At 53.0% G+C, this 22,193-nt stretch overlaps 1 protein-coding gene across 3 annotated transcripts; it reads right to left on the bottom strand.

The window, feature by feature from the left end:
* Positions 1-1,024: 1,024 nt before the first annotated feature.
* Positions 1,025-9,609, bottom strand: RAB37 (RAB37, member RAS oncogene family). Of its 3 annotated transcripts, none has more exons than XM_010950813.3 (9): positions 9,438-9,602; positions 6,538-6,648; positions 5,409-5,450; positions 4,841-4,907; positions 4,687-4,739; positions 3,670-3,735; positions 3,038-3,094; positions 2,889-2,965; positions 1,025-2,692 (listed from the first exon to the last, which is right to left on the bottom strand). In XM_010950813.3, exons 1-9 carry the CDS (start codon positions 9,528-9,530, stop codon positions 2,587-2,589), a joined length of 672 nt encoding a protein of 223 aa, XP_010949115.2. In that variant the 5' UTR covers positions 9,531-9,602; the 3' UTR covers positions 1,025-2,586. The 3 variants fall into 3 exon arrangements, 2 of the variants coding, with proteins under 2 accessions (XP_010949115.2, XP_074199750.1); XR_012499638.1 differs by having other exon boundaries at positions 2,678-2,692; positions 3,038-3,219; positions 9,438-9,609; XM_074343649.1 differs by lacking the exon at positions 6,538-6,648 and having other exon boundaries at positions 9,438-9,607.
* Positions 9,610-22,193: the final 12,584 nt, after the last annotated feature.

The raw sequence follows: 22,193 nt of genomic DNA, 5'->3' as shown, positions 1-22,193 counted from the left end.
CCCCGGCCCCTTGTTTCAGGGGCGGGGCCGCGCCGAGGGTGTGGGCCACCGAGAGCCAATCAGACACCACAGAAGGGGGCGCTCTGGCCGGATGAACGACACCGACCAATAGGAGCGCGCAGGGGCGGGGCCCTGCTCTCCGCGCGACGTCCCGCGGCAGGAGAAGAAAAAGGGCTCAGGAAGTGGAAGTGTTTGTTACCAAGTGGCTGGAGTCGAGGCTCAGGGAGGGGGCGGGGGCGAGTTCCTGGTACTGGGCAGAGCAGCCCTCAGGCTCTGTTCTGATGTCCCCCCCACTGGTGTCCGGGGTTGAGGAGAGCCAACCCTAGGATAAAGGACCTGAACGTTTAACAGCCTTTAGGCAAAGCGTGCAGCTCCAGGTGGGGGTGGGGGTGGGGGTGGGGACGGGGACGACTGTTGCCAGGAAAACCGCTCCGGCTCCGGGACTGCGAGGTCTCAGCAGTCTTACGAAATAAGACCAGTAAGACCGAGGTCCACCTCAGATCCAACAGAGTAGTTTGAATAACGATATTTTCTCGTTAGTAGGGTCTCAGGACCCTAATAGGGGTGCGGGCTCTGATCCTTGCTGGGACAATGTGAGGGCTGAGCAGAGAGCCCGAGGCTTCACAGTACTGCCCAGCGAAGACAGGCCACTAGGGCCATGGAGTGGGCATTGGCGTCAGCTTTTGGCTAGGGAGGTGGGTGGGGGTGGGGAGACGCAGAACAGAGTCAGGTAACCAATCTCTGGGTACAGTTCACAAGAAAAGGAGCCCTGGGTTTTTTCAATAGAGAAAGAAAAATGATTAGGACTGTAAGATAAACCTTCTTTCAGCTCCTTTCAGTTGAGAGGCTGATCACAGAGGCTGGGGGCAGTCTGTTAAGGGTGAGGTGACCAGTTGGGGATATTGAAGGATGAGGATCAAATGGTTTTGGCAGTCAGTGACAAGCAACAACAATCTTTTCAACACGATCCCCCTCACCCCAAAGCACACACCATGTGTATCTCAAAGAAGCAGTGGACAGGGTGTGCTTTCCAAAATACTGCAATTTAATTCTGAAAAACACAAACGCTAGAGGCCCTATGTGACTGAATCGCCTGGGACCTGCCTTGGGCCGCAGAAGAACCTGACAAGGTCAGGCTCCTCCCTGCTCCTCCTGGGAGAGGCCTCGAAGAGCTTCCTTATCGGCCGGCCGAGTTGGAGCTGCTGACTCTGCTCAGAGAGCAAGATTTCTGCCTTGAAAGCAAATGCAGTAGCCTCAGAAATGTGCAGTGCATACCTTTCTCACCCCTCTCCCCCGCCCCTGGCATACAGAGCAGGAGTAAAGGTACCTCTAAGTCATAATCTGTGTGTCTCCTGCCCTCTTCCCATTGCTGGGGTCAGGGCTTTGGGAGACATGTGACCTCGGTCCTCCCATTTCTGCCTCTCCCCGCTCCTCCCCCCGCCCCCCCCCTAAATCTTACCCATATGACCTTGTATTGCATACAATGCATTGGTTCACCCAGAAATGGAGGAACTCTAGTTCCCTAACCTGGCTCAGTACAAAGGGAGATAAAGCAGTTTTGGCCCTGATGTGTGTCTGAGAAGAGAAGGATGTGGGTGATCAGGGAAGAGGCAGCACTTGGGTTTAGGGGGTTACATGTGGAGTGAGGTTTGCCCCCTTCTGCCTCCCACCTACTCCATGAGTGCCGGCTTCCTCTTTATCTGGCTTTTTATGCAGGAGAAGCACTCTGGCTGCTTGGAGAAGTAGCCCATGGGCTGCACACCAGCCAGAGGGTAGGGGCAGCGGAATAACCTTTCCCTATCTGTGACCTTTGGTGTCTAGGGGCACAGGCACAAAGGCAGATAAGACCAGAGATTCAGGGAGGAGGGGCTCCCCTGGGATCTGAGGTCTGGAGAATAGGAACCAAATGTTTCCAGGTGCCCTAAAGTGCTTGTGGGCTGGAGGAAAAGGGGTCCATCTCCCAGAGAGGGACTAGTAAGGCCAGAGGTAGCCAGTCAGCCAGACCTAATCTCTGCTACTCCTCTTCCCCTCCAGGGAGCTGGGTCCCTGGCCAATCTCCATGTCTCACCTTCCCTGAGGCTTTGGTTGCCCGCATGAGGGCCCTGCTCACTGGGGAAGATTGTTCTCTGGGGAGCAGGAGGAAATGAAGGCCTGGGTCTGCTCTGCCTCTCGCCAGCAGAAGAGTGGGAATGGGGTCACTATCTGCCCTCATGCCCCAGAAGTGCATCAGTGCCCCCTAGTGTGGAGCTGGAGTAATACCACTCTCACGGTGGCCAGGAGGGAGGCCCAGGCCCCTAAGTCCTAGCACTAGAAGGCAAAAGGGCCACCAGCTCCCTTCTGCAGTCTTCTGGTACCACTTTGATTAAATTATGTATCATTAAAATGAAATATAAATATTTTGCCCTCCCCCCAGGATGCAGGGAAGCTACAGGAACTAGGGTAGGGGCGGGAGGACAGCTCCTTCAGAGAAGGGGCCGTGCACTGGGTCCCCTCAACTCTCTCCCCATTGGCTCAGTCGCTCAGACTAAACCCGGTCTGAGGGAGAAGGCTGCATCCTTGCGGAGCTTGCTGTCAGACCCTTGGGATTCATAAGAAGGAGCAGCAGCTGGGCCGCCGCTTCTGGGATTCCACGTAGTCTCGGATCTGGAAGCTGGGTTCATCAGCCTGCCGCCCGGCTCTATATTTCAGCTCCCTTGAAGAGGAAGAAAAAATGGGCTGGGCAGGGAGTAGGGAGCTGAGCATTCTCCCACTCCCAGGGCCCTGGGGCAAATGGGCCTCCGATAGCAGAATGTAGGTGGACCCAGGGGCTGGGCCAGGGGCCAGGCCCTACTGGATTCCCAGATGGTGTCACCCTGCCCTGCATGTTCCCTTCCCGGTTCATCGCTCACTTGGCAATGGCCAGAAAGGCCAACTCCACATTCATGCCTGTCTTGGCGCTGGTCTCCATGAAGGGAACTCCGTACTCCTGCCAGGGAGAGAGTATCTTCAATGGCCATCCTCCGGCTGCATCCCCCTCTACCCCCAGGCAGTCACTTACCCTGGCCAGCATCTCTCCTTCTTCTGAACGGATCACCCTTTCACTGCTCACATCCGCCTGTCAAGCCCAGTTGAGTCACTCTGGGGAAGGAAGCCTTGACCCCGGGTGGCCCCTGTCCTGCCCCGCTGGCCCAGCTTTCCCCAGGAGCAGGCAGGCCCGCCCTCTGCTGGTGGCCTGTGGGACTGCAGGTTGTACCATCGTTTTGGGCCCAGGGTTTCTGCTTGCTTTGGGTTCTTACCCAGCTCCCAGCAGAGGGAATATCATCCGGATTCAGGGAGGTGGGTAACTCTGCTTGGTAAGGGTGTGGTGACCAGCCTCAAAGGGGCGACAGTAGTTGAGGCTAACTACTGGACTGGAAAGGTCTAGTCTCTATGACCTAGTAGGGGCTGAGCAGCTGGGCATTCCTGGATCTCAAGTGGCAGCTTGACCTTTCCCTCCAGGATGCCATTTCCAAAGCTTTAAGAGGGCAGATGAGATGGGCTGAAGCCTCTAGATGGGTCTGACTCCTGAACTGGAGGCTGGGAAGAGTCCTTTGCTGGAAGGATGTCCAGTGGCCATGGGGCCAGGGGCACTAATGCCATGGCAGTGGGAGAAGGTGCGGGGTGGACTGATCCTGCCCTGGAGCCACTCACCTTGTTGCCTAGGAGCATGATCACCACATCCCTCTGGGCGTACTCATGAATCTCAGTGAGCCAGGCCTATGGGAGAGGGTGTGCTGAGCCCGGCCAAGGCTGAGCATCAGCCTGTCTCCTCCTCCCTCTCCCTTTTCTTCTGCTGCCATGCCATGTTGATTGCCCTGGGCTCCTCACTGCCCTCAAACATGATGCCCTATGCATATCTTTTCATTTGCATCTTTGTTCTGGCCTCTCCAGTCCTGAGTAGTCCTAAAACCCCATGCTGTGCACCTCTCAGTTCTTTGAAAGACAGAGATGGCAGAGGCTGTATCTCATCAATCAGTTGATAGTTACCAGCAGTTTCCTGGTGAGCCCTATTGAGGATTCTAAGGCTATGGAAGGGCTCAGTGATCAAAAGTACTGTGATTGATTAGTGATGTCTGCCATGAGCATGGGGTTGGAGGTGGCAGTTGGAGTGCCACCAACCAGTTTATAAACTGTCTTGTTCGCCCCATTTGCTTGTCAACCCCTTGAGGTGAGGGAGTATGTGAAACCTTTACAGTGCTGTGCACAGGGTCACTGTTTGTGTTTGTTGACTTATTGTCCCCACTATTTAATAGTTTGCTTGTGAGGACAGAGCCACTCTTTATCTGCCTGAGTCACTTTCTTGACACTTGAGCTGGAAGTATGAGTAGACTTCTCTGCTTGGGCCCTCCCCTTGGTCTCTGTGGGTAATTGTCCAGGGTGGAGCTGGGGACTTTGTGAACACTTTATCATGAAATGAACTCAGGAATTACAGTCAGGGATAAGCAGGTGGCACAGACACACAGCACCTGCTTGGCCTTCGCGCCCACATGCCAGTCAATAACCCGGGAGAAGTTTATTACTTCTGAGTCACAGCTGGGGTGTTTTTAACGCAGCAGCGGTATTCGGTCGGTATTGCCTGCTCCACCCGTTCTCACAAAGCAGGAAGCAATCCTGCCCCGCACAGGCCTTGCTTTGCCTGCTTCTAAGTGGTGGGCAGGGAGGACCTACCCGGATGTTGTCGAAGGAAGACTTGTTGGTAATGTCATACAGCAGGAGCAAGGCTGCAGGGGGAGAGAGAGGTCACACAGGTGACTTGGGGCTGAAGGGTGGATGTTGCTCGAAGTGAGCTGGGGGGAGGAGGTGGAGTGCGTGAGGGACTTACCCTGGGCATCTCGGTAATAAGCATGGGTGACACTGCGGAACCGCTCCTGCCCTGCGGTGTCCCAGATCTAGGAAGGAATGGATAGTTGGTCAGAAGGGGGCTGGGGGCAGGGACTGTGCTGGGCAGAGGAAATTCATGTTGCGGTACGACAGATGTGTGGGAAGGTGAGATGTTTCCTTCTTTAGGTTCTCACGGGTTTCTGAGCATCTGGTGGCGGGCTGGATGGTGGTAGTAAATGAGTTTTCAAGCTCATTCAGTGCCTCTTCCCCAGCCCAATGGATAGGGGTGTCTGACTTCCTGGAGCAGCTGAGGCCTGGGAAACTGGGGAGGGTTTGGAGCGAGCCTAAGCATGTCTGAAGGCACTTGGAGCTGCCTTTCATAGGAAAAAGGGTGCCTGGGAACTGCTTTTTCTGCAGACATCAAACAAACAGAAGCCGTTTCCTCTCCTGGGCCCCACAGGAAATTACCCCAGGCTGAGGGCAGAGCCACAGGGCCTCCTGCGGTTGGGTGAAGAGTTTGGTCAGGCTCTCCATCCTCTCCCCACCCCTACCCCAGCAGCTGGTCTCACCTGCAGCTTTACTTTCACACCATCCACGGTTACCACCTTGTTCTGAAAGACAGAAGGGCAGGAGGAGAGGTCGGGGTGGAGGGTGAGGCAGGCTTGGCTTCTGTGTTCTGCTGACATCACAAGGAACAGCAAACATCCTGTCTAGTTGCTCCCCAGGGCTACAGGGGGGTCTGGTGTGCCCCAGAGACATCCGTCTCCATCTAGATCACCCCATCAGGGCAGTGGGACTCTGTCCCCAGGTAACCACACTGCAGAGTCCCCTCTTTTGAGGACTCTGCCTGCCCTTCTCACAAGACACCAAGGCAAGGGGAGCCTGAGAGCCTGCCTGGCTCTCCCCAGAGCTCAGCAAGGGGCACAGGCTGAGCACTGGGGTCTGGCCCCTTCCCTGCTTCCATATGCCTGGCGTGGAGCTCAGCCCCATTGCTGCAACCAAGCTCTTGGAGATGAGACACCTGCCAGTATCTCAGGACCTCAGAAGCTGGATCTGCAGGGTTATCTTTCCTCTGGCGGCTCACTAGTTCTCCTGGTGAAGCTGCAGTTCCCCTCCCACCGGGAGGGAGGCACCTGGCCTCAGATAGCACCCCCGCCAGGGTTAGAGGCTTACTCTCCTGGCCCCTATGGGTGTGCAGTCTCCGAGTGTTCCCCTTTACAGATGCTGATCTGTAAAGATGGCTTCATCAAGGGGAAAGGGAGGGACGCTGACAAGTGGCTCTCTGCCCACAGGGCCAGCCCAGCTCTTCAACCTAGTGTAGTGTTTCCCCAGAACTCCAGAAAGACTGGTTGACCTCTGAGGCCTTGCCAAAAGTGTCCAGCTCAGAGGGCAGCGGGCAAGGGAGCTGAGGGCCAGGAAGCTCATCTTGCACTGTAGGGGGTGTTCCCTCTGCTCGGGGGCGGGATTTTAAGATTCATTCTCTCTTTTCTCATCCTGTAGCGGGGCAAGGAGCCCCCCTCAAGCCCAGACTCCTCTAAGCTGGCTCCGCTGGGGTCCTTAGGGGAGCACCCCAGTGGCCTCTGGGTAGCTGACCACAGCAGTCCTGAGGAGCCAGGGTGGGTGAGGAGAGGGCAGCACCCCGGGTCTGAGCCGTAGGCCCTGGCTTGCTGCTGGGAGAGGAGCCTGCAGCCACCTCACCCTGAAGTCTATGCCGACGGTGGCTATGAAGGTCCCGGACAGGAAGGCCCCGTCTTTGAATTGGATCAGGAAACAGGTTTTGCCGACGCCTGAGTCTCCCAGAAGCATCACCTAGGAGATGGGGCAGAGGCAGTTAATGGGAGCTGGAGTGAGTTTCTGGGCTTCCAGGGAGAGAGACCTGGGAAAGAGGGATTGAGGGCCAGGGAAGGATGCTGACTGTGCTGAGGGGCATCTGCTTCTGGAAAGCCTGCTGCTGCCTCCACCTTGCCTCTCCTCTCCACACTCCTTGGCTCTGTGCCCGCTGCCTCTCAGGCTCTCCCTCAGCCCCTCCTGTCCTCTTCCAATTTCCCGGGAGCCTGAGTTGAGACCTCAGCACCAACAGGTCCCCAGATGTGCTCGATTGCCCCAGAGAACAACCACATTCGTGTGGTCTGGACTCTGGCCACATCTGCCCCCTGCCACGTCATGCCAGGATTCCCTTGCTCTCAGTGTGTCTTCCACGCATGTGTGTGCACATGGGTGGGGCTACAGTGCCTGGAAAGGGAAGTATTAATACCTTGGACAGGGATTCCTGCCCCAGGGAGTGTATCAGCATCTCATGGGGGTGGGGCTCTGTCACTTGCAAAGGCATATTCTAAAATTACTGTTCCTCGGGTGTTTTACATCACATTTATTTGGAAGTTTCTAATGACATTTTATGTTGACAAAAGGGTTGCACAAATTAGGGAAGGCTGAAATTTATACTGAAGTGTAGAGACATTTAGTCTGAAGTTCTTTCTGCAGAAACCTCCCAAGAGGGACAAATGGCTGCAAATTTGCATCCCTGGGTCACTGTAGGTGGGAGAACAGGAGGGAATGTGGAGGGGGTGGGGTGTGTCCATCCCTTTACTGTCCGGCCATCTTCTCTGGAGGACATGTGGGGGTGGGCTGGGGGGGGGCCCTCTGTCTAGTTACTCCTCAATCTTGGAGAACAGAGGTCTAGCCCTAATGCTGGAATTTTCCTAACTGGCCGGTTTGGTACTTAATGAGTCTAGCAGGGACTAGGCTTGAGTTATTCTTGAGTCTCTGACCTTGACAGTGGTGCCCAAAGTCTTTTCTGCTGTGGGCATGAGGTATGGGGTTAGCTCACTTTGGTGGAGAGCTGGGGGGCTGAGCAAAAGGAGTATGAAGGCTGGGGTTCTGGCTTGTACATGGGTTACTGGGGACTTCAGGAAGATCCCTTAACCCTTCTGCGGCTGTTCCCACAGTGGCTAAAAGGAAGGGGGGATAATTTCTTTAAGGCCTTTCTAAAGTCTGTTAATAGCTGGAGTCAAAAATGTTGGCATGAACCACCTAAGACTTCAGAAGAGTGACTTCAGAAGGGACGGGTGCTGCCTGCCTGTGGCCCCATCCCCTCTAGTCTGACCCAAGGAGCTCCTGCCAGGCTTCTCCCAGACTGTCCTGGACAGGCCTGGGACATGAAGGCTGGTGAAGGCCAGGGGCCAACTCCCCACCGACGCTGCTTGGCCCCGGGGGACAGACGGAGCGCTGGAGGCTGGGCCCTCTGGAGCCTGCATTGCCCCCTGGCTCCCAGCACCCAATGGAGAAGAGAGGGAAGGAGGGAGGGTGAGTGCCTGTGTACTTTACAGATCACAGCTGCTTTGCACAAACGATGCCAGCCACCCACCCAGCCCACCCCCACATGTCCTCCAGAGAAGATGGCCATTCCACCAAACACAAACAGCTGCCAGCCTGGCCACCTCCTAGGCAAACACCCAGCTGACTTATCAGGCAAGGAGTTCAGGCAGTCCCCACCAGGCTCCCCCTCCTCTGAACACACCGGGGCCCATTTCCTGTCTGGAGCCCACACAGGACGCCTATCTCAACGGCTCTGGAAGGGTGACTTGCAGAGTGGCTTCCCCTGAAAGAGTGGGGGTGGAGGGCCCAGGCTGCCAGTGAGAGTGGAGGGAGGAAATCAAGGCACAGAAAGAAGCAGATGTCCTTCAAAGCCGCGGCGGGTTAGCCCCTTCACTCATCGCTCCCTAACCCTACAAGGGAGAGTGAAGGCTCTAGTCTCCCTCTGCACCTCTTTCAGAGCCCCTGCGACCAGCCTGCTCCAATGGCACAGAGGGAGGGCAGACAGACCAGTGTCCACCGCCACCACCAGCCGCTTCCATACAGGGGCACCTGCAGAGGGAATTAGCCCAGAGAGCTGACTTAAGCGCTCCCAGGTGGGGGACTTGTGCCTAACCACACAGATCTTCCTCAGGTTCTAAATTTCCCAGGTGGGTCCGCATTCGGGCCAGCAACATCCTCCCAGAGGAAGGCGCGGGCAGTGACTGCAGAGGTGGAAAGGGAAGGGTAGCACCTGGGGGCAGCTGGGTTCTAAAGATCTTCAGGCTTAAGGCCTTGAAACTGATACAAAGTCTCAACTGAGTTTAGCTGGGAGAAGGGCATTAACCGCAAGTTTCCCGGCCGCCAGGGGGCGTCCTCTGGGAGCCTCCAGGCAGCCCTGTTTCCCAGGACTTCTGGTGCCTGTGCCTTGCAGAGTTGTGCGCTTAACCCCTACCGAGAAGCACGGGGTTCCCGGGAGCTCGTATTGGCAAGAGTGTGACAGAAGAAAGTGGGGTTGGGGTCCGCTGGGTGGGGAGTCACTCAGTCCTTCCGACCTGCCTCTCCCCTCTTCCCACGGAACTAGTCCAGATCCCTGGATGTTGGGATGGGCCCAAGGCTGTGTCTCGACCCTCCCTCCTTACTCTGGGAGACCCGGCTGTCTGCGGGGAAGGGATGAGTCCAGCACAGACGGAACCAGAAAGGGGCTTGGGCGGGGAGGGCCGGGGTCTCAGGGCAAAGCGTGCGGGGAAGGGTGGCCCCCAGAGCCCGCACGGGAGTCCCCAGCGCTGGGCACAGTGCCCACCCACCTTGCCCGTGAGATCGTAGCTCGGACTGCAGGGTGGGGAGCGCTCCGGGCCCTCGCCATCCCGGGTGGCTGCGGCGCCAGGCGTGCCCGTCATGTCCCTGGACGAGGTGAGCTGGGACAGGCGGCGGGCGAGGGACAGCGCAGGAACCGCCCCACCTTAGGCTCCACCCACTCCTTCTCCCCTCCGCCGCCGCGGCCGGGACCCCGACAGGCTCCTCCCTCTGTTCCGCCACTTGAACGCTACCGGGCGAGAGCTGGCTCTCTCGCGGGGGCGCGCAGGGCTGCTAGGTCATCTTCTGAGGGGCAGGCGGGCCCCCTGAGCCGCACTGGCCTGAGGGCATGGGCCAAATCCAGCCCTAGGACCGGTCCCCCAAGGTCGTCCGCCGCCGGGGTTAGATTCCCACGGGTAGCGGTCGGTGGAGGTCTGGCATCGCTGGGATCCGCGGACCAGGGCCCGGGTTCCCGTTGCCCCTGCGCAGCGCGGCCAGCAGGCGGCGCCCGAGCTCCATCCACCTGGCGGTCAACAGGTGGCCCCGGGGGCGGGCCTGGGGGAAGCTGCGGATGCCCTTGGGCAGCGCAGCGCCCAGGCAGTTTCGCTTTCGCTAATACATCCTAGCTCGACATCATCTGAACGTAATGTTTGCCGACCGATTGATATTCACCTTGTAGCACATTTGCACTTCGGGTCCCTGGACTTTGACACCTCCCATATCCCTCTGATCTGTTGGACAGCGCCCAGAATGTTCCACCCTGGAGAACCTTCCTAGGTGAGCTTCCGGGCACACTTCCCAATCCAGGCGTTCCTGAAGGCAGGGCTGGCCTTATCTATGTGCTGCCCTCCACCCCGGCACACAGTAGGCCTTAAACATTTGGTACCAAATGAATTCAGGAAGTCGTGAATCATTTTGAAGAGTCTCCAGGTCATCCCAGAAACCCTGGTGACAGAGGATGAGAATGTGTCTGGAGTTCAGGGACCCCAGCCTGGGCCAACCATTCAATTAGCCCAGCCCAGCATCCTATACAGTGCAGTCAGTTTACCAGGGAACAAGGTGCATGAATTACAAAGGGACTGTTTGAGGGGTGTGTAGAGGGGCAAGGGCCCTCACCTATTTGCCTGGGTGTTGGAGGTTCCAGGCAAGGGGCAGGCACAACTGATGGGTGACTGTAGGCCTACTGGGGACTGTGTGTTCACCCACCTCCAGCCCTGTGACTCAAGAGGGAGCCATACATGGGCGAGGAGCAGCTCCACAGAACCACCTAAAATGCTCCCACATCTCACACTATCCCCAGATGTACACATCACCCCCTGAATAAAGTGCCTCTTAAATTAGCCCAGCCCCTCTCATCACCCCAAATCCAGAATGCACATGCACCTCCCCGCCCTCCTGTACCACAGTTCGCCCCAGACTTCCAGACGCTTTTCCTGGCAGAGGAAGTGAGGATGCCACATGAAACCTCATGGTTGTTCAGAGGAGGGCCCTGGTGTGCAGCCAAGGGCCTCCCTCCATCCAAATGTGAACAGAGGGAGCTGGGAGAAACCCCCAGAGCTGGGGCAGGAGGGACAGCACACAGCCCGGGGGGATATGGAGGGGAGACCAAGGCAGAGGCCAGGGGGCTGAGGCACGCGGACCACCTGCTGGACAACCTACATCAGAGTCCCCGGTGTCTGTCTACACACAGATTCTGGACCCCACATGTGGGTGGGTGGGCTCAGGGTCTGCTGAGAAACTGGAGGTTTTTATATGCACTAAATGAGTGTTTGAAAACCACCGGGCTGAACTGTGCAAGAACTTGGCCAGCAGATGATGGATTTAGACCTTATTGGAAGGCAGTAGTGAGCCACTGAAGGTGCTAGAGGGTGGGGACCAGGGGTGAGACTTTTGGAAGATGTACTTTACCGCGGTGTCCAGGCAAGACTGGAGAGTCTGGGGGACACTGATGTAAGAAATAACAAGGAGGACCTGAACTAGGGTGAGAGAGGGACTGGCTGGAGAGACTACTGTGTGAACCCCGTTGATGTCAGCACCCCAGTAAACCTATCTGCAGGACTCAGCAGCCCATTTGATAGAGTTGATGATGGAGGAGTTGAGGAGGACCTTGATTTGAAAGGCAGCTACCCAGGACCTGGGCAGTTCTCACCTTCAGAAGCAGTAGGGTATAGAGGCTCTGGGAGGTGGCCTGAGGGCAGACCCCAAGTAGTCCCCCCACTCACCTCTGCCTCCTTGCAAGTGAAGATCAAGGACTTCTCCCCTCTCCTGCTGCCCACGCTGCACTCAGACTTACAAGCTGGGTTGGCAGGAGCTACCCCCGCTCCCTGACTCTGTTACCATCACCAGCCAGGGCCAGCCACAGGGCACTTGCAAATTGCCAGCTGTTGGCAGTGTTTCAAATCTCTGTGCAAAAGACAGAAGGACAAGCGAGTGCCTTGTAGCCGGCTCTCTGGGGACTCCCGGGCCACTGATCTTGGAAGGAGACCCCAGTGTCCTCCAGCTCCTGTGTCTGCACAACTCAGGAGACATGAGCTGCTGCGCAAAGATCTGGCTGCTCTGAGGGTTCTGAGAGGGTTGGGATGAGACCTGTCTTTGGAGAGGAAAAGAATGGAGGGTCCCTAGTGCTAGATGGAGGGGTGGGAAGGGGGCCTGTGGAGGAGACAGACATTTCCTCTGTGAAAGCTGCAGCCTCTTTGTCTGTAAGTGAGCTGCTGTGTCTAGGCCCAGGGTCGGCAGGTGTCCTCAGTGCTGCTCTCCCGGGCTGTTGTCCCCGCCCTCCACCACCAGGAGGGGCGCTCCCCAGGGTTGTATCCCAGCTGAAGGGTTGGGTATGTGCCCTTTTTGCTTTCAGGTCATGCCTTTGCCCCAGGAGACCCCAGGCTAGGGCCTGGGTCGGGCCCTCAGGCCCTCACTCAGCCTAAGCTGCCCACGGGTTTGTCCTGCGGTGCTGGCTGATGCCACGCAAGCAGCCGAGGCACTAGAAGGCCCAGCTCAGTCGAGAGGGAGAGCCCCGCCTGTCCTGTTCTTCCTTCTCACGGGCCAGTTGCCTTATTTTCTTACCAGGCTGTGGCAAAATTTGGAGGTCCCACCCCTGTTCATCTGTGGAGTGTGAATCAAGGTTTCCACACCCCCACCCCCTCCCACCCTCACCCCCTCTCTGCCTCCTGCCCTCTGACAGGCGGAAGGACGGGTGTGGGGTGGGTGAGGAGACGTGACTGGGACTGTGGGGGCACCGGGTGCCCTGGCTACTGAAAGGCAGACGACACGGGCCCGCGATGGGGGTTCGCTTTACGGCAGCCTGGTCCAAGGCCTGGGGCTTGCTGAGGTGGCCACGCCCTCCTGGGACTCAGCCCCGCGCTGCCCAGAACCCTAACCCAGTCCTCCCTGTCCTGGGGGATCCCTCCCTAACTCCAGGCCCTAGTGCACACCCTGACCCGGCTCTCATTTCTGCTTCACTCTGAAGCCCTGTCCATCGTGGGCCCTTGCCTTCTGCACTGACCTGCCAATGGGCAAGCCCGATTTCTAGGGGTCCCCTCTCTTTTCGCACCAGCTTGGCTCTGTTGTGTCTCAGCATGAGTGTGGCCTTGCAGGCCTGGTGCTCTGTTCGATCCTGGGGGCTGGCCTCTCAGACACCCGGGCTGCCCAAGAAATGATGCTCTCCCGCATCTCTGGGCATTAGCATCCAGGAGACCCTGAAGGAGGGCTCTGCTGCTCCTGCTTCAGTCCAAGAGAAGGCCGGAACCCTTTCCAAAGGCCTCCTGAGGATTCAAGGTCACTGAGCAGCTGGCAGGCGTGGTGAAAATGGAGCGAAATGAGGATATACGGTAGAGGAAGGGCTTTGTAGCCCGCAGAGGGGCTCCAGATGGAGAACTTGAGAATGCTTCCTGAATCTGAGCTGCGGTCCAGGGAGATGCAGAGTGCTAAAAACCTGAACTTTAACCCTTCACCTGCCAGTGCCCTCTGACCCACAGGATGATGCTGAGTTTGGACTGTGCTTAAAATTTTAAGCCACCCCTTTGCCTCTCCAGGTTCTTCTTGCCCTGCATCTGTATCAAGATATTCCCTTGCTTTCTAGCATCCAGCTGTCCTCAGCCATGGGAAGCCCCAGAAAGAGGTGGACAGGGTGATTTGCTACATTCCTCCACCAAGGGTCACAACTCCTGCCAGCCCTCTGCACACAGCCCTCTTTGTCTCTGGTTCTGGTGACAGTTCCCTCCTCTCACTGTTTTTAAGCTTGGGGAGGGATGAAGGCTGTGAGACTGTCTGAGGGCATCACACCATCCCTCCTGGTTTCCCAGCATTCTGCCTGCACCTTGGTAAATGGCCTTTTCATGAAACCTCCTGAATGACCCAATGTGAGTGTCCAGCTATTTTCTGCAGAGACAGCAGGGCCCCAGAGCCTGGGAGTGCTTACTGTGAATCCGATGCCCACGGTGGCTGAGAAGGAGCCCGGGATGAACTTGCCCTGGTCGAACTGAACCAGCAGAGATGTCTTTCCCACGCCGCTATCACCAACCAGGATGGTCTGAAAGGGAGCAACAGAGAGAGCTGAGGGCCCGTAGTGTGGATCGGACTGCCCAGATGTCCTCGTGGACGTGGGAGGGGGTTCCTTCTAAATGCACATAAATGTGTGTGCACACACCACACATGAACAACAGACACAGAGACACACTCACATGTGTAAGCATGTGCGTGCACGCACACACACACACACACACACACACACACACACACACACACACAAGCCAAACTCTGGTTTTCCTATCGAAGCCACTGAAGATGGCAGGAAAGCACAGAGGAAATCTCATTTCAAAGTTTGGAAGTTCCCGGCCAAAGTTGGGTGCGGCAGGGACACTGAGGCAAGTCTGTTCCTGGGAGACACAGGACTCCCCTGAAGGCCGACTTCAGCTCAAGGACTCCCTCACAGTTTAACAGAAACTCCCAGAGGCTGCACAGCAATCCTAGACACTTCGACCCAACCTTCCTGCTCTCTCTCCTTCACCTGGGCCAGACCTGCTCTCCTCGCCCCTCCTGGCTCCTACCCCGTTTCTCTCATGGGTATTTCCCCTAATACATTGAGTTCCCTTTGGCATCTGCTGCTTGGAAGGCCTGGACTCACACAGTGGGTCTCCTGCATGGGAAAGTACATAGGATTTAAAAAAACGGGGGTGTCTGGTTACATGCCTTGGGAAGAGTTTGCCCTTGGCCCTGAGAAAGGCCTTGGAGAGGACATTTTTAAGGGAAGCAGAGTTTTGAAAAGAAGGAGCTGGCTCTTCTGTACTCAGAGGAAGCAGTGCGCAGAGCTAGCTGCAAGCTCAGGTGCTATGTTTGAAAGAAAATTGTAAGCAACAGAGAAGAAATATACATGCACCCAGAGGCTGATACCCTGTGGGTCCTCAGTGAATGAATGAATGAATGGGTGAGTGGGTAAATGCCTTAGTTTCAAAGTGGACAGTAGCCACTTCCCAAAGGCAAGAATTCACGATCACTGGAAAGACTTGGGAGATACCAACTTTAGCTGGACTTGCAAAAATTTAAAAACATAAAAAACCAAAAATGTAAAAACATGGCCAATGACAGGATCTCCTTAGGTCCGACCCATGGGTACCAGCACTGTTTGCCCCAGGGCAAACATGGGTTGTCCGTGATGCTGACTTTGGACATCCTCTGACTATGGCCCCCCGGTCCCCACTTCTTGAACCAAATTCCATTCAGCTTGTATTTCCTCCTGGATTAAAAGGCTCCATTTATTTGTTGTGTGCAGTGGCTTTAATAATTTCCATTTCAAATCCAGATTCCCCAAGCTGGAAGAAGTGCTTCCTAGAGAGAATATTCCAGAACGCTGAGGATTCGGTCAGTCCATCCACGTCCACCTCGTTCATTTGCTAAAGGATATAACAGGTTCTCATTCTTTTTCCTCTTTTCCTTTCCAGGGTGAAGAGTTCTCATCACTTTCTTCTCACATCATCTGAAAACAGTTCCATCTTTTTGGGACCCTTTCTGGTTCAGTGAACACAGGGTCCAGGGTGACAGGGTTCAGTGTTTCAGACCCAGCTGAATCCTGCCTGGAGGAAGGGACAGGGTGATGCTCTTGTATTGGCCTTTTTAGAGACAGCCGCCCCTGGAGATGATCACATCAGGAATCAGTTGATGACTCTACAGAACTTATTTCTGGACCACAACCGAGAGCTCAGAGCTGATCAATTTACAAATGTTATTGAATTATTTCCCCCTAAATCCAAGATCATCCTTAGACCTGGTCCTCCTCTGCCTGTGCCCCTCCCCACGGAATGAGTGCTCCACAGGGCCAAAGACCTATGTCCCTCCAACAGACCATGCTTTGCCCCAAGCTAATGTTGGGGCAAAACTGCTAGTGTTGCACCCCGTATCTGAGTGGCCAAGGGGTGGCTGTTTGCAGGGGTGTGGACAAAGCTTGGGATGTCCACAAAGCTTGGGGTGTCCATGTGCATTCTCTTGAGGACATTTGGGGTGTGGAAAGTGTAGGAGGCGGAAGAGCAGGGGACCACCTGTGGCTGGGGAGCTGAGGGCTGGGAGATGGCTAGGCTGCCATGTTTGGTGCAGAACTTCTGAGAATCCCACATTTAAACCTGGCTTCCCGGTTGGTAGGAAGGTATGTTTGTCAAGGTGGGAAGATCAGATACACTTGATTTGGTAGTTTCTTTTAGCTTGACTTAGTTAAAATATTGGGACATAGGGTATATGGGGCCCCCATTGGTATTTTAGCCCTAGCTCCCCAAGTCTTAGGGATAGATCTGCCTAATCTATTACCTTAGATACACAATGGAGTTTCTCTCTCCACTCAAGAGCTACTGGGATTTTCCTGAGGTTTCTCCAGGGGGGCTCCAAGTTTCACTGCTTGCAGAAGCCAGATGTCAAGCTCAGGTCTAGATTTTCCACGGCACCTTCCCTCCTTGGGATCATTTGTGAAAGTGTTACCTAAGCGTGATGCTGGCAGAAAGCTCTGTGTCAGCTTTGCTACCATTCAGACAAGGATCTTTGTTCTCCCTCCCTAAGTCGTTTTGTTTACGTCCGTATTTGTGCCTCATGCACTTCCAAATGGATGGACTTGAGGTGATTTACGGGGAAAGGGCAGTTAAGGATGCTGCCTGAGGAGGTTCTGCCCCAGAGTGAGGCTGGGTTGTTCCTGTATCTGGGCATTATACTTGGTTCTGGATTTCCTGGAAGTCAAGACAAAATGGGAAACCAGATAGGGTGTGTGGTACTTATTGCCAAACAAGAACACCCGAGTCCTTTCAATCAGTGAGTATTTTCTCTTGGCATGAGATGCTGGGAGGATTCTCTAGTACAAGAGGCCCTGGATGACGAAATGGGCAGTTGTCATTTTGCAGAAGATGCAAAGCTTTACTTATAGCTTTTGTATCGACCTTTGCTAAAAGCCAAGGCCTCACATTAAATTGCACTTCCGTAGAGGCCTCTCAATGGGAACTGGGCTAATGCTGTCTAAAAACGTTGCTTTCCTGTGACTTCATGATTCCGGGGGAACATTTAGAAAACCAAGATGAATGGGGTGGTTACCATGGCTCTTATAGTGGCTCTGAGTGACTTTTTTTTTTTTTTTTAAACCAAGACAGGAAATTCAAATGCCATAAAGAAAAGGACTGAGGAGGGAAGGTAGAGCTCAGGGGTCAAGGGCATACCGAGCATGCATGAGGTCCTGGGCTCCATCCCCAGTACCTCCACTAAAAAAAGAAATAAACCTAATTACCTCCCCAACTGGAAAAACAAAGCAAAACAATAAAGAAAAATCTCAGTAGAAAAGCGAACAAAGTCTATGAATTGGTATCTTTTATGTGTGGGTATGAATGGTCAGTTTCATGTGTCACCTAGAGTCCTAGTGATTCAATTAAACAATAACCTAGATGTTGCTATGCAGGTGTTTTACAATGTGGTTAACATCTGATCAGTTGACTTGTCAAATCTTCAATAATCCGGGTGGGCCTTATCCAGTTAATTGTAAGACTTTAAGAGCAAAACTGAGGTTTCCCTGAGAAAAAAGAAATTCTGCCCCAAGATCGCGGCATCAGCTCCTGCCTGAGAATTTCCAATCTGTGAGCCTTCCCTACAGATTTTGGACTTGCCAGCTCACACAGCAACATAAACCAATTCCTTGAAATAAATCTCCCTTTAATATATATATTTCCTACTGGTGCTGTTTTTTTTAGAGAACCCTGATACAAAATAAAATAAAATGGTTCAATAAAATTTTGATAATGGTCAATATTGGCTGAGGCCTGGGGAAGCAGGCACATATGGAGACATCATTGGTGAGAGTACACACCAGCGCATTTTGGAGAGCAACTGACAATATCTTTCAAAGTTACACTTGAAAATTCCTTTGACTCAGCAACTCTTTTTTTTTTTTGTAGCCAATGGCCATGGGTACAGATTTAACAGGTGGATGACTCAGCAGTTCTGTGGCTTTGCTTGCAAAAGCACACCAAGATGAGTGCACAAGGCTGCTCACTGTAGTATTTGTAGGAGCAAATAATTCAGCAGTTGGGACGGGTAAATAAACCCCAGAATATCCATGCAATGCAATATCGTGAAACTGATAAAAGAATGAGGTAGATCTGTGTGTGTGGTTGGGGAAAAACTATATTATTAAGCAAAAGAGGAAGGGGCAGAGAGGTCTGCTTGTATGATGGCTTCACTTAGGTGTATATGCTGGTTGTGTATGAACTTTGTTTAAGGAGGCAACAGAGGCTGACAGTGGTTACCTTTGAGGTTCTGGGGATGGTGAGGTGGGATTGGAGAGGACTTTTACTTTCCGTTTTGTTTCTTTCTTTTTTTTTTTTAATAAAAATATTGCTTGCATTACCTTTTTAATAAAGTGTTAACTGGGATTATTTCAGACTGGGCGTTATCGGCCATGTTCTCTTTTTGTATTTTTCTGTATTAAAAATCCCTAAAGAATGTAATAAACCAGTTGATGAAGTAAAGTCATAAAGAGTGATCCTTTACTTAACCTAGAGTAAATTGCTTTTTGACAAAAAAGAGCAAAAAATTGGTCATGGATACACATGCATATATTTAACAGTGGTTAACAGTGGATGTCTCTGGGGCAGGCTTAGGGTTTATTTACAGTGCACTCTTTGTGATCACCTGTATTTTATTATTCCTCATCAACAAATACCCATTACTTTTGTGATAAGAAAAGCGTCTGTGTAACGTGTTGGGGAAGCATGGATGAGATAAGACAACTCTGGTAAAAGCCAAGAGGAATGCCGGTGTCTAGCCTAACTGTTGCTTAAAAAAAATGCTTGGTTTTATTTTTCCAAGTAAATCTAGCATGCTAAAAGGTACTTAAAAAAAGATCAAGCTCTTTGAGCAGGAGTCTGAGCAGCAACGGATCCGTTTTGTTGCTTTCAGCAGGCGTTACCACCTTGGATATCCGAGGAGCAGGTGGCAGAGATGACAGACCCTCTGTTCTGAAAATCAAAGAGCCTTTTCATCTTCTCATCCTTGCAGCAGGTTAACACACTCTTCGGAGACCTGTGTTTTTCTCAAAAAGAAGCAATGCCTCTGCCTGAATTCCCTGACAAGGGCTTGGTAGAGACTCAATTTCCCATTCCAGAGACTGCAGAGCAGAGGGGCATTAGACCTGGAAAATGTTCAGCGTTGGTGTTATCAGTTACTTGCTTTGTTAAATCAGTTTCCAGTTCACGATAAAGCATTTTTTCATTTTGGGGGAAGCTGTTTTCAAAACAGCCTTGGAGTGGATACCCGGATGACAACCAGCTCAAGAATGCGCTGTCTTATTAACTCTTTGATGTCAGGTTTCTTCATTGTCAGCACTGACCAGGATCAAAGGGCAGCTGGCTTCTCTCTCTCTTTAGCAGGATGGAATGCTTATATGAGCCGCACCCAGGGTTGAATCCTGACTTTGCTGATTACTAGCCATGTGACCCTGGACAAATTACTTGCTCTCTGAGCCTTGATTTCTTTACCTGAAAAGTGGGGATAACATTGCCTTTCCTCTAGATTTGTAGTGAGGATTCAATGCAATAACTACATGAAATACGGAGCATAGCACATAGTGGCTAGAAAAGATGGACTACAATTGGGTCCGACATGAACGGAAAGGTTTCTAAAAGAGTTGCTGAGAACAATTATGCCTTATGACTGGTTCCTGGGTGCTAGACAGTTTCTTAGCAGAGCTTACAGGGCCAGGGGAAGAATGACAATGAAGGAACAATAGGTCATTGGTTTATTCATTTTCCATCAATTGCTTGTTGAGCATATACTATGTGCCAAATGTGGTTTTAGCCACTGGGGATGCAACGCTCATGGACCTTCTAACCCAGTGGGAGAGAGAGACCCAACGAACCCGGCCCTTTCAATACAGGAACTCCTTCATCTGTGAACACGTTGGATTGTGAAAAGATTTTTAGATTGGAAGACCAAAGTGACCACGAGGGGGTTTGTGGTTGTTGTCCTTGGAGGCATTTCCACCAAAAAGAAATGTGAGCTGGCTCTCCAAAGCTTTAAAACCACGCTTCTTGATGACATGTCTTTTACATGACATCTTTCCCCAAGGGAGACAGTATTGTTTGCGGCAGAAATCTGTTGAGCAGTGAGTGACATGAGCTCCTACATTGGTGGCTCCACCTGATTTCTGGAATAACCTTGCATTTCTGCAGGAAGAGATAAAGGATGAGTGAAGTATAAACCTTGATGTTAAAAGTGATTATCTCAGAGTGATGAGATTAAAGGCAATTTAGTCTTTTTGTTTTTGCCCTTATCTGTATTTCACAATTTATTTTTCTAAAATGAACATGTGTTGCTTTTGTAATTTCAACCAACTTGTTCTGAATCACAAGCCACAGATGGTTCTATTGGCCCAAGGTCTATTCTGATCTGAGCCACATCAGAGGGAGAAGTGAGGGTGGGGGTCTTGAGACAGGAAGGGCAGGAGGGGCCATCCTTGAGGAGCTGTGAGGGAAAGTCAGAAGGACAGAGGATTTGAGTGAACAGAAGTCATGGGGCAGCCAAAGCCATGGAGTGGAGGATGAGGCAGCTGCTGTAGGGGAGGGTCTAGCTTTTGTGGGGTCTTCTTTCAGTTTTCTATTGTCACAATAATGCTGCCATGAACTCTCCCAAGCTCAGTGGCCCGCGACAAGTCTGTGAGTTGGCAATTTAATCTGGATGTTCCTTCTGGCCTCAAACGGGCTCTCTGGCGAGTCTGATGGTCAGCTGGCTGTTGGTTAGGGCAGCCTGGCTCTGTTGCATGTGTCTCTCAGTCCAGCCACAGGTTAGCCTGATGTGTTCTCAAGGCAGAAGCAGAGGTGCCTGGAAACAAGAGGGGATGCAGGAGGCCTCCAGAGGCTGGGGTTTGGAAGTGGTGCACCATCACTTAGATTTTCTTGGGCAGAGTAGGCCACAAGTCTGGTCCAAACTCATGGGGAAATGGGGCAGACTCTACCTCTCTGTGAGAAGAACTTTGCAGTCAAATAGCTATAGGGTAGTCATCTAGGGTGGGATCATCTCTCACAAGCCTGAAGCTTATACATCGTTGGGGGCTCCTTTTAAGAAAAAAGGATCCCCAAAGTATGAATACAAAATTTGATATAGGAGCCTGATGGAGGAAAGGGCACTGACATTTAAGCTCCATCAGCTTCGTGGCAAAAATTTGCCTCACTTCCTCACTTCCACAAAGATGCAAGGAGCTAGAAGCCCTGGTGAGTGGAGCCAAGAAGGGAGACACAGCAGAGCCGCTGTCATGGTGGCAGAGCCCAGAGTGAGGCCCCTTCAGTCCCGAGGGGCCTGGATTGTGGGCAACCATCTGCTCTGGTCCTGATGAGGCCTGGTTGAACACTGCTTCTTGTTCGTCACCTGAGAGGCTTAGTTCCTTGGTTTTCTTCAGTTCCACCTGATTTAGACTTTGCTTTTGGAATTCTCAAGTGGGTCTTGCCACAGACTTTTTGTGGACTTTCTAATCCAGAGTGGGAGAGGCTCAGCGAAGCCAGCCCTTTCGATACAGGAGCTCTTCCACCTGAGAACAGATTGGGTTCTGAAAAGATTGTGATTTGTTAAGTCTGATATGACCAAGAGACGTAGCTTGAGCGAGTCTTTGTTCCTTGTAACCAGAATCCAGTGATTGCATCAACACAACATAATACACGAGCACACACACACTCCATGTGTGCACATAGAACCAGCATGCACAGTGCAATGCACACGTGTAACATAGCGCCCACACACAGGCCCACATACAAACACGAAGAGACCGCCACATGCTCATACATGCACGCACACATGTGCCCACGGACTCTCACATTCACGCATGCGCGCGCGCACACACAGATGCTTCAAGGCAGGGGGCATCTCAGATAATCTACCTAGTCCCTGTTCACAGGTGGGGACAGGGAAGCCCGCTGAGGTAACTGACTCACGCAGATATCAATGGCCAAGTAAGGACGAGGGTCTCTTGTGGGACTTTGAGGACACAGCACCCCCAGAATAGCCAGATGCTCCTCCAGTCCCCAGAGGCACTTGTTTGGAGGAACAGACTCGACAGAGATCACTCAGAGATGCTCTGAGGATTCTCCTTTCTTGATTCAAAGGGGAAATCTCTGTTCTTGATCCAGGATCAGAGGGTTGGACCCCAGGCAGAACTTTGAGCAGCTCAGAGACTATTCATGCCTTACTGCCTGTGCCCAAGAAAGGAAAGTTTACCCTGTATCTCTCGAAGCATCTGCCCCTTGTGTTTCAGGGTGCACCACCTT

Source organism: Camelus bactrianus, chromosome 16, assembly GCF_048773025.1.
Source record: "Camelus bactrianus isolate YW-2024 breed Bactrian camel chromosome 16, ASM4877302v1, whole genome shotgun sequence".
NCBI lineage: Eukaryota > Metazoa > Chordata > Mammalia > Artiodactyla > Camelidae > Camelus > Camelus bactrianus.
This window is presented reverse-complemented; position numbering and strand designations above follow the sequence as displayed.

Bases quoted from the DNA above. Each gene is read 5' to 3' on its own strand.
- RAB37 (XM_010950813.3), bottom strand. From the start codon at position 9,530: ATGACGGGCACGCCTGGCGCCGCAGCCACCCGGGATGGCGAGGGCCCG. The intron at 5,451-6,537 runs GTGAGGTGGCTG...TCTGTCTTTCAG, and splicing joins CCGTCGGCATAGACTTCAGG to AACAAGGTGGTAACCGTGGA. The intron at 2,693-2,888 runs GTGAGCGATGAA...TTCCTCTTCAAG, and splicing joins GCCTTTCTGGCCATTGCCAA to GGAGCTGAAATATAGAGCCG.